The 9,127-nt window shown below is 32.3% G+C and overlaps 2 protein-coding genes across 2 annotated transcripts; both read right to left on the reverse strand.

The window, feature by feature from the left end:
* Positions 1-490: 490 nt before the first annotated feature.
* On the reverse strand, positions 491-1,659 carry LOC120139467 (glutamyl-tRNA reductase 1, chloroplastic-like; the record flags this gene model as incomplete). The annotated part of the gene is given in 2 exon segments (XM_039154668.1): positions 491-1,545; positions 1,548-1,659. Coding segments are annotated over 2 exon segments (1,149 nt in total), but the record flags the coding sequence as incomplete, so codon positions are not given.
* Positions 1,660-3,189: 1,530 nt separating this feature from the next.
* Positions 3,190-8,909, reverse strand: LOC120139468 (phosphatidylinositol transfer protein 3-like). The gene is made up of 7 exons (XM_039154669.1): positions 8,799-8,909; positions 8,058-8,316; positions 7,917-7,953; positions 7,116-7,179; positions 3,554-3,595; positions 3,370-3,480; positions 3,190-3,306 (listed from the first exon to the last, which is right to left on the reverse strand). Exons 1-7 carry the CDS (start codon positions 8,907-8,909, stop codon positions 3,190-3,192), a joined length of 741 nt encoding a protein of 246 aa, XP_039010600.1.
* Positions 8,910-9,127: the final 218 nt, after the last annotated feature.

A 9,127-nucleotide genomic window follows, 5' to 3' on the forward strand; every position in this document is an offset into this window, starting at 1 on the left:
TGAAGGACTTGGAGTAATATTTTGATATTCGAATAATTATATCGAATATACTTTAGAAAAATCATTTGTAAAATCTTAAAATTCATTTAAACTTAGTTTGTTATATCGAAATATTAAAATGTTTTCAACAAAGTTTACTTAAGAAAAATCTGAATAAATACATTTGCAAAAAATTCCAGCTCTATATTAAAATAAGTAACGATTAGTTACAATGCTTGATATTGTTCAAATAGATATCATACATTCTACAGATAAATGTGACACGGATCAAGCTCACTTCACACTGTGCACACCATAAAGCCAAAAGACCACCTACAAGCATGTTGTTTGAGTGTAAAGATCAAATGAGATTCAAACACAAAATAGTCTAAATTACACAAATTAATGAATTGAAATATACCCCACAAGAACTTCGAATCGACAACTACAGCAGATGAAAACTCATAACACCCTGAGGAAGTAACCCTCTTATTTGACCATTAGGAAGTTGGATATTCTACATCGACACTTACTTTTGTCTTTGTTCCACCTTGGCTCGAATTTTCTGTTCTAGAAGAGATATATCTGTCTCCAGGCCGAACATTCTGTTAAGTGCATGCATGTTCTCAAGGGTCTCACTTAGAGTTCGACTGTCACTGCCATCACATCTCAGGTGCTGCATTGGACCATGGAGAAGTTTGTTCACAATTCCACGGCTGTGATCATCCACTACCTTCCTTGACTTCTTTGGGATATCTTCCCCCATCTTTGATAAGCATTTCTCTAACTCTGTAGCTCGAATTCTCTTTTCATGGGGTCTCATCTTCTTGATGGTCGGAACGGTTTCAAGTGAATCCCTCCACGCGTCAAACTGTTTTGATTCCTTAGCAATAATGGCCTGAGCTTCCATTGCTTTTCGTAGTCGGTCCTCTTTATTAGCAGCTACAACCTCCTTCAGGTCATCGACATTGTACAGTCGTGTGCCTTCAACATCTGAGACACATGATCCCACATTTCGTGGAACGGAGATATCAACGAAGAGCCTTGAACCACTAACTTCAGAGCTGACAGTGGGGAGGTCCTTGACATGTTCTTTCAAAAACAATGGAGTTTCTGATGCAATACTAGTAAAGATCACATCAGCTTCAGCTGAACAAGCGAGCATGTCTGTAAGGGGTCTGTAAATAATCTCGATTCCTTTCATCTCCTCACGGATTGCTGCGAGTTTCTCCTCACTTCTATTAACAACAACCATCTTGGTGCAACCTTTTGCCACCAAGTGCTTGATCACAAGTTTTCCCATCTTTCCTGCTCCAATAACTAACATTCGAGCAACAGCATGTGAAGACTCAGGCAGCTTCATCAAAGCCAATTCAACAGCTGCAGAGCTAACAAAAACGGCCCCAACAGCAATGTTAGTCTCTGTTCTAACCCGTTTCCCAACAGTAATTGCATGTTTGAACAGCCCACTAACATTCCTTCCGAAGCCAACAACACCTTGCCCAACTTTGACAACTTGTTTAACTTGTGCAAGAATTTGACCTTCGCCAAGAACAAGAGAATCAAACCAGCAGATACTTCAAAGATGTGCTGTGTAGCATCCTTGTTGTACAACAAAAACCGGTGTTCACAAATCTCTGAAACTGGGATACCACTTGTCTGCAACCAAATTGCAGTTATTTAAACAGCTACTAAATTTAAAGTTTCCATAGAGTTAAATATCACAAATTATCGAATCCAAATAATATTATATATTTTCCATCAAAAAATATTTTACCTTTAACTTCATCCAAAACACTGAACCATACTATGCATCCTAGTTCTCAAGCACATACTCATCATTTTCCCTCAGAAAACTTAGAAAAGTTCAAGAATAAAATAAGTTACCTTTGAAAGCACGATAGCAGGATGAATAGTAGAGGACAAAAGGGAACCAATGAGATCGATTAATGCTCTGGGTCGGCGAGGAGTACAGAAATGAGGTAAGGTGAGGTGAGGGGTTGGAATTGGGAAATAAAGGGGTGAGTCTCCGATCTTCGTATATAACCCAGTTTTTTATCGTGTTCGGATAATCTGAAAACGAATTTTTATCGATCTGTATCCGATCTAATAATCCGAAAAAAAATTCAGATACCGATCCGAACTATTTAAAAATTGAAAAACGGATTGGATATACAAATTTTTTGATCGAATCAGATCGGATTTTTTTGTACACCCCTACTTATCACCTTTAATGAACTTTAATTTAATAGTAGATCAAAGAAAAGAACATTAATCTAATCATTTGAGAAATACAAATTGTTGTCTCTCATTTGCTATTTCTCTTATTTTTGGCATTTTAAAATATAAAAAAGATAGTTAAAAAAATTTGATGGGAGGGGTCTGTCACCTCTAATAAACTTCAATTTAGTAATAGCTTACAGAAGAAAACATTAATTTTATCCTGTGAGAGACATGCAAGTGTTGGTCCCTCATTTTCCATTTCTCTAATTTGGCAATATTAATATATCATGTGAGATAATTTGGAGATCAGTTATCAATCCCTTTCGTTTTTCTCTTATCTTTTCGTTCACAAAAATTTGAATTTAAAATTTGGAGATCATTTTCCATCTCTTATCTTTTGCTCATTTTTATTTTTAGAATTTCATTTAAAATTTGAATTGTTATTTTCCTTTAATATTTTTTCTCGTTTCTTATGAAATGTATATGACGTTATATTTTCTTTAATACGTCTAAATCATGTTTTCACAAAAGAAGATCTGATTTATTGTTACCATTTTTTGTTGGTGGTTATTTGGTTACCTTAATCATCTATCTATGTTTTAGGCAACCATATTGATTTTTTTGATTTTGATAGGTACTTGTAATCAATAAATGTCGTATTTGAGTTGTAAAAAAAAACAATTATCAAGATGTTGCCATATTTTTTATGACGTCGATCAAAGTTTTTAACATCAGGGTATTAAAATTAAACAAAAACTAAAAATTATATATAATTACAAAAATATATAATACTCAAACGAATTCTGTACGACCCGCCTAATAAAGTCTTGTCAGCATTAGATATATCTAATTTTTAGATGGACGGGTCTCAAGAATCCAGGACGAAGCATCAATAGATTTGAAGCTAATAATTCTGCACAACTTTTCTCGGTTCTTGGCCAGATATATATCAAAATCATGTTCCAGTAATTGAGAAAGTGTCAAGTATTAGCTGTTCTGAATCGGAACCAACGGAAGCTTGCCACCCAATGTTTCTGGGAGCTGGCTTTCGTCTATTTCTTCAAGCATAGTGGATTTCAGCAGTTTGTTATCAACGAACATTATCTGACAAAAAAATCAGATAAGATATTATTCAGAATGTTTATTCTTGTGCTGTTTATTGTTTACCTTGTTCCTGGCTTTTTGTTCTATGAAGGGGCAAACAATTTTCCATGCAGTCATAAAAATGTAAGGTGCATGGACTATGAATAGCTTTTCGAGTGTTTCAGGGTAATAATCCTGCCAACAAACATTGGATTAATTTAGTCAAGGGAGCCATTGCAGGGAAGAAGATGAATCGAAAGAGAGAGACCTGCACGAGAGAGAGCGCTGCAAGGTATGCACGGATGTCGCTGTTTGCGCAGTGCCGGCTCTGACTTTTTTTAGGACCGGGACAAAATTTAAAAAATAGCCCTAATTTAAAAGAATATTAAAAAATATGCAATATAAAATTTTAATTAATTTTTATTAAATTAAATAAATATTAATTCATTACAATATAAAAATGTCAAAAACATATTTAAGCATATAAATACTTATAAAAAATATTGTCTTCGAGCATTTCTTGATGTAAAATCATTGATGATAGGGTCAACATCAATGTTTTCCAACATATTTTTCTCAATATATAACATAGAGAGTCCATTCAATCTTTCTTGTGACATTGTTGACCTCAAGTAATTCTTCAATAATTTCAGCTTTGAAAAACTTCTTTCCGCGGATGCTACCGTTACCGACAGTGTTAATAAGATTCGATAAGCAATTAAAACATTAGGATAACAATCTCTAGCTTTAACAAACTCAAGAACTTCAAGCGCTGACATGAATACATTTGGCAAAGTCAATTGCAGCACTTTCATTTCAGGAAAAAATTCATCTACATCAACATCCGACAAATTATTATGAGAAAAAATAATCTTAAAATTATTGCAACATTCTTTTAATTTATTGTCATCCAATGACTTCAACCTTGTAGAATCAATTAAAAATCCAAAATAATTTTAAAAAATCTTTAACTGTTCAAATCTATCTTTCAAAGAAGCGAGCGCCATATCAACAACAACAAAAAAATAATTAACTTTAAAAGACTCCTCTGCTGATTGCATTTCTTCATCGTGGTCATTCTCATCAAATTGTCTTTTTCTAAAATTACGATGCTTAGTCGGAAAAATTGGCTCTATGTTCATATCTAATGCAAGACTTTTAGCAATATCTATACTAGCTTCGAACCCCTTATTTCTATAGTTTTCAAAATATGACATTACACCTTCCAACTCCTTTATGGTAGTATCAATGCACATTGATTTAGATTGTAATTTCTTACTTACCGTGTTGATAGCAAATAAAATATCATACCAGATAACCATTCCAAGTAAGAATTCAAAACTTTGAAGGGCACTAGCTAAACTTTTTGCTTCACTTTTTGCTTTTGCATCATTACCACAATATTCATATAATTGTAACAAAGCTAACCTTATTTTAGGAGTATGACATTTAATAGCTTTGACACTTTTAATTCGACTTTCCCATCGAGTATCAGATAAAGATTTCACAGTTTCCGGAACATTATCACATAAAAGTTTCCACCTTTTGGTAGAACTTGCGAACAATGAATATATACGTTCCACAATCCCAAAAAAAGAAATAGCTTTAACACAAGAATGTGCCTTATCAGAAAGAGAAAGATTAAGATTATGACAAGCGCATGGCATATATAAAGCTCTAGGATTTATTTCAAGTAATCTCTTTTGAACACCTTGGTGTTTTCCTTTCATATTAGAACCATTTTCATATCCTTGGCCCCTCACATCATCAACGTTCAACTCTAGAGATTGCAATGTATTTACTAATTTATTGAAAAGCCCCAATCCAGATGTATCATCCACTTTCAAGAACTCTAAAAAGTACTCTTCTATTTTTACTTTGTTGTTTGACATATTTATGCATCGCACTATTAGAGTCATTTGTTCTTGATGACTTACATCAGGGGTACAGTCAAGAATAACAGAGAAATACTTTGCCTTCTGGATGATCTTTAGAATAGAAGTTCTAATACTATGAGCCAAGAGAGAGATTAGTTCATTTTGAATGACATGACCAAGATAATGATAATGAATGTTTTCACTTTGAATACGACTAATATGGTCTTGCATAGGCAAATCAAATTCAGCAATCATTTCAATTAATCCTAAAAAATTTCCATTATTCTCATCGTAAATTTTCTCACTAGATCCTCGAAAAGCTAAATTATTTTTAGCAAGACATTTTACAACACAAACTATTTTATTAAAACTTGCCTCCAACGTTCTTTCTCTTTTGAAATTCCTTGTTGTAAATCTTTATCAAGTGTTTGATTAGTTTTTAATCTCACTCCAAATATTCATGTTAGTCATATGCTCAATACTATTTTCATGTTGTTCGAGTCTCTCACTAAGATGCTTCCAATCATTTAATCCATCATTTGCTAAATAACTCTTATTGTTTTGTTTTGTAAGCAATTTACAACAAAAACAATAAACTTTGTCCACATATTTAGAATAGACCAACTATTTTCTATCGCTAATCTCTCCATTACTCAACATTTTAGAAAAATAAGCATATGAAAAATGCCTAGAATTATTGGCTAAGGGAAATTTCAAATTCAATTCTCTTATAGGCCCCTTTTCAACTAAAATATCTCTAGATTTGTTATCAAGATTACCCCAATTTATAGGATCATAAATGTCTACAGTAGGGACTAAGTGTTGATCAATCCCAACATCTTCAACATTAGACTCATTTTGTGCATGATTATGGACATTTAAATTAGACTCATTTGAAGAACTATCAACATTATTTAAATTCTCAGCAATATCATTTAAATTTTCATTAGAAGACTCTCCTACTCTATTTTTAAAGAATTTATCAAGAGCTCCCTTTTGTGATTCTATTAAATCATCTATTTGTTTGTTTTTTTTTTCTTTTTTCACTCCCAGACAAATGTTTTTTAGGAAAATTATATAACAATGCAACTAATGTAGAAAAGAACAATAACACCTGTAAATGGGAAGATCCTCGATCGAAGTATTTATACGCCAAATTCGCAACACCGTAATGATTGAACTTAGAAGGAAGATTAAGTATATGCATATCCACGTTTGACATTTCATATCCATAATTTATGAAACAAAAAAAAAAGAGAATAAGTTTATCTATAATTTAGAAATATATAAAAATAAAAAGAATTTGGAAACACGAACTTACTTAGGATTTTAAAAATATCTTCAATGACCACAATTGATGATAAGTAATTGTGTTTGTGAATTGTGAGAAATATGAGAAATTGAAAATTGAGAACAATAAGAAATAAATTGATTTTACTTCAATGTTCTCCTATCATTTATACGAAATAAAAAAGTAACCGTTAGCCCTCTTGGCTCCTTGCATTAACGTTGAACATCCAAAAAAAATTTAAATTCAACTTGCATTAATTTACACTATATTTATGAGTCATTTGGCATTAATGTAGAAATAATATATTAATATTTATGTAACCATTATGGGCCCTTGGCTCTTGCATTAACGTTTATAAGATGAGAACATCCAAAAATTTTAAATTCAACTTGCATTAATTTATACTAATAATTATGAGTCATCTTGCATTAGAAATAATATATTAATATTTATAGTAACCGGGCCCTCGTAATTATGATGAGAAATCATTTAAAATTGAATATTAATATTTATAGGGCCTTTGCATTAATATAAAAAATAATATATTAATATATATAGGCCCTGCTTTTAATTTAATTTATTAAAATAAAATAAATTAATATAAATCAAAATTATGGCCCTGGATGGGTACCCCTCTTACCCCTGCCTAGAGCCGGCCCTATGTTTGCGTACCCCCAGCCTTTAAGATCTCCTATCACTATGAATTTCTCTTGTCCCGGAGGCATCCTGTCATTTATTCAAATTCATATATCATATACCATTCAATTTCACCAAGTAGTTTTTACCTTTCAAATAACAAATAGGATAAAGAACACAAATAGTTCCCGATTATAAGAAGTTGTTTTGTTGAGTCATGATTATTAAAAGTTAAAAATAGGTCTCCTGACTATAGAGTGTTGTTTTATTGAGTCCCCCAATTTTTAAAAGTTGAAAATGGTTACCTGATTATTTATATGTTCCAAACTCGTCATTTTTCGTTTAAAAAAATGATAGTCTTCTGAGCTAAACGCTAATTTGTTGATTGAGATATTATAAAATCTAATTTCATAACCATTTGAGTTGTATTTTGTGGATCGACTCTACGTTTACAATATACAATCGAGCCAATGCTTTAAATATTATGACGTCGAGACAGTTCTTAAGAGCATCGGAAATGCTAGTAGACATCATTAAAATTTGATTCTATCATATCTCAATCAGTAGGTTAATGTTCACCTCAAACGGTTGTCAATTTTTTTAAGAGTTTGGAATATATAAACAATCATGTGATCATTTTGCAACTTTTAATATTTGAGGGACTCAACAAAAATAACCTATAATCAAATGATCATTTTGCAACTTTTTAATAATCGAAACTCAACAAAATAACACCCTATAATTGAATACACACTTTATCCTAATAAATAATTCAATTATCCAAGAATAATTGATTGGTTGATTTATAGATATGAATCGAAGACTACCTTGCGAATATTTTGTGGAAAAGGTAGACCACAAAACCTGTAAGTTGACATGAATCATAGAAAAACATGGTGAGAAAATTCAAAGTCATCAGCAAGACAAATTGAGGAATTTTTTTGGAAGTTTGAAAGTAAATAACGTACGCTTGAATTCTTCAACACCCCCTTCATGTTGGAAATGTCTTGAAGCAAGAACTACCGCTATCGGTCGTCCTTTCTTGTCTGAACCCTGCAAGAACATCTTATTCTGTAGGAGTTCATGCCTGATTTCTGTTGGTGAAAAGGAACCATTGGGAACAAAGGTCCGTTTCCAGTTGAGGTATTTAAGGAACATGTTTGATGCTTTCTCTACATCTAAATCACGAGCTATCAGAAATCTTCTCAATGCCCAATCATCAACTTCCTGGAAAACCCAAACCCATGTTGAAATTATACAAATAAAGTGTAGTGCAAATTTTGCCATAAAAGAAATGCATGGAAGGTTGCAGTCTAAAATGATAAAACTTGTGGCTAACTTAACTGTAGAGATTTGAATCGAGATCTTAAATGCATGAATTAAGTTTCGTGTTTGTGTATTTTGAAATGAAGAAATCTTGACGATCCTTACAACCTTGGTTTGCGTTTAGGTTCTTGTTACCAGGAAAAAAAATCAAACAAGAAAATTCGAATATTGGAAAAATGTTTCCCTGAAGCTTTCAAGTTTATTACAACATGGTATTCATAAAATAAGAAATCATGATTCTGTAGGTATCTGAATAAGAATTTCCAGTTTTAATGAAGCAAAATAGCCAAAAACAAAAACAACAATGGCAAAGAATCAAAAGACAAAACCCCATGTTCTTTATGAGAAAACATGCAATAATCACAAAAGAAAGATAAAATCACCTTGGAAGATGGATCTTGTCTTTCAACCAAGATTCTCATAAGACTTACCTTGGTCTTCTCGATCTCATTGTTCCCAAAGCTCTCATTTTCTATTTCAATGGAGTTTTCCATTTTCTACTTCAATCTGTGTGCATGTACAAGGGAAACAAAAACACAGTAAGGTTATATTTTTGATCAAGTGATAGGCTTTACTTTTCCAGCAAAGAGACAAAATGTAGTGTCCCTATTACTACATAATATTCAACATTAAATTAGAAACAAGTTCAAAGAAAGCTCAATTGCCCCTTTCAGTCAAACTCACCGCTTACAGAGAATTGCTAGTATGAGTA

The sequence above is a fragment of the Hibiscus syriacus genome, unplaced genomic scaffold, assembly GCF_006381635.1.
Source record: "Hibiscus syriacus cultivar Baekdansim isolate YM2019G1 unplaced genomic scaffold, ASM638163v2 tig00110747_pilon, whole genome shotgun sequence".
Taxonomy (NCBI): Eukaryota; Viridiplantae; Streptophyta; class Magnoliopsida; order Malvales; family Malvaceae; genus Hibiscus; species Hibiscus syriacus.

Coding starts and splice junctions, on each gene's coding strand:
- LOC120139468 (XM_039154669.1), bottom strand. CDS start 8,909: ATGGAAAACTCCATTGAAATAGAAAATGAGAGCTTTGGGAACAATGAG. Junction 7,954..8,057: donor GGGTGTTGAAGAATTCAAGC/GTACGTTATTTA, acceptor GTCAACTTACAG/GTTTTGTGGTCTACCTTTTC. Junction 3,596..7,115: donor AAGGCTGGGGGTACGCAAAC/ATAGGGCCGGCT, acceptor CACTGCGCAAAC/AGCGACATCCGTGCATACCT.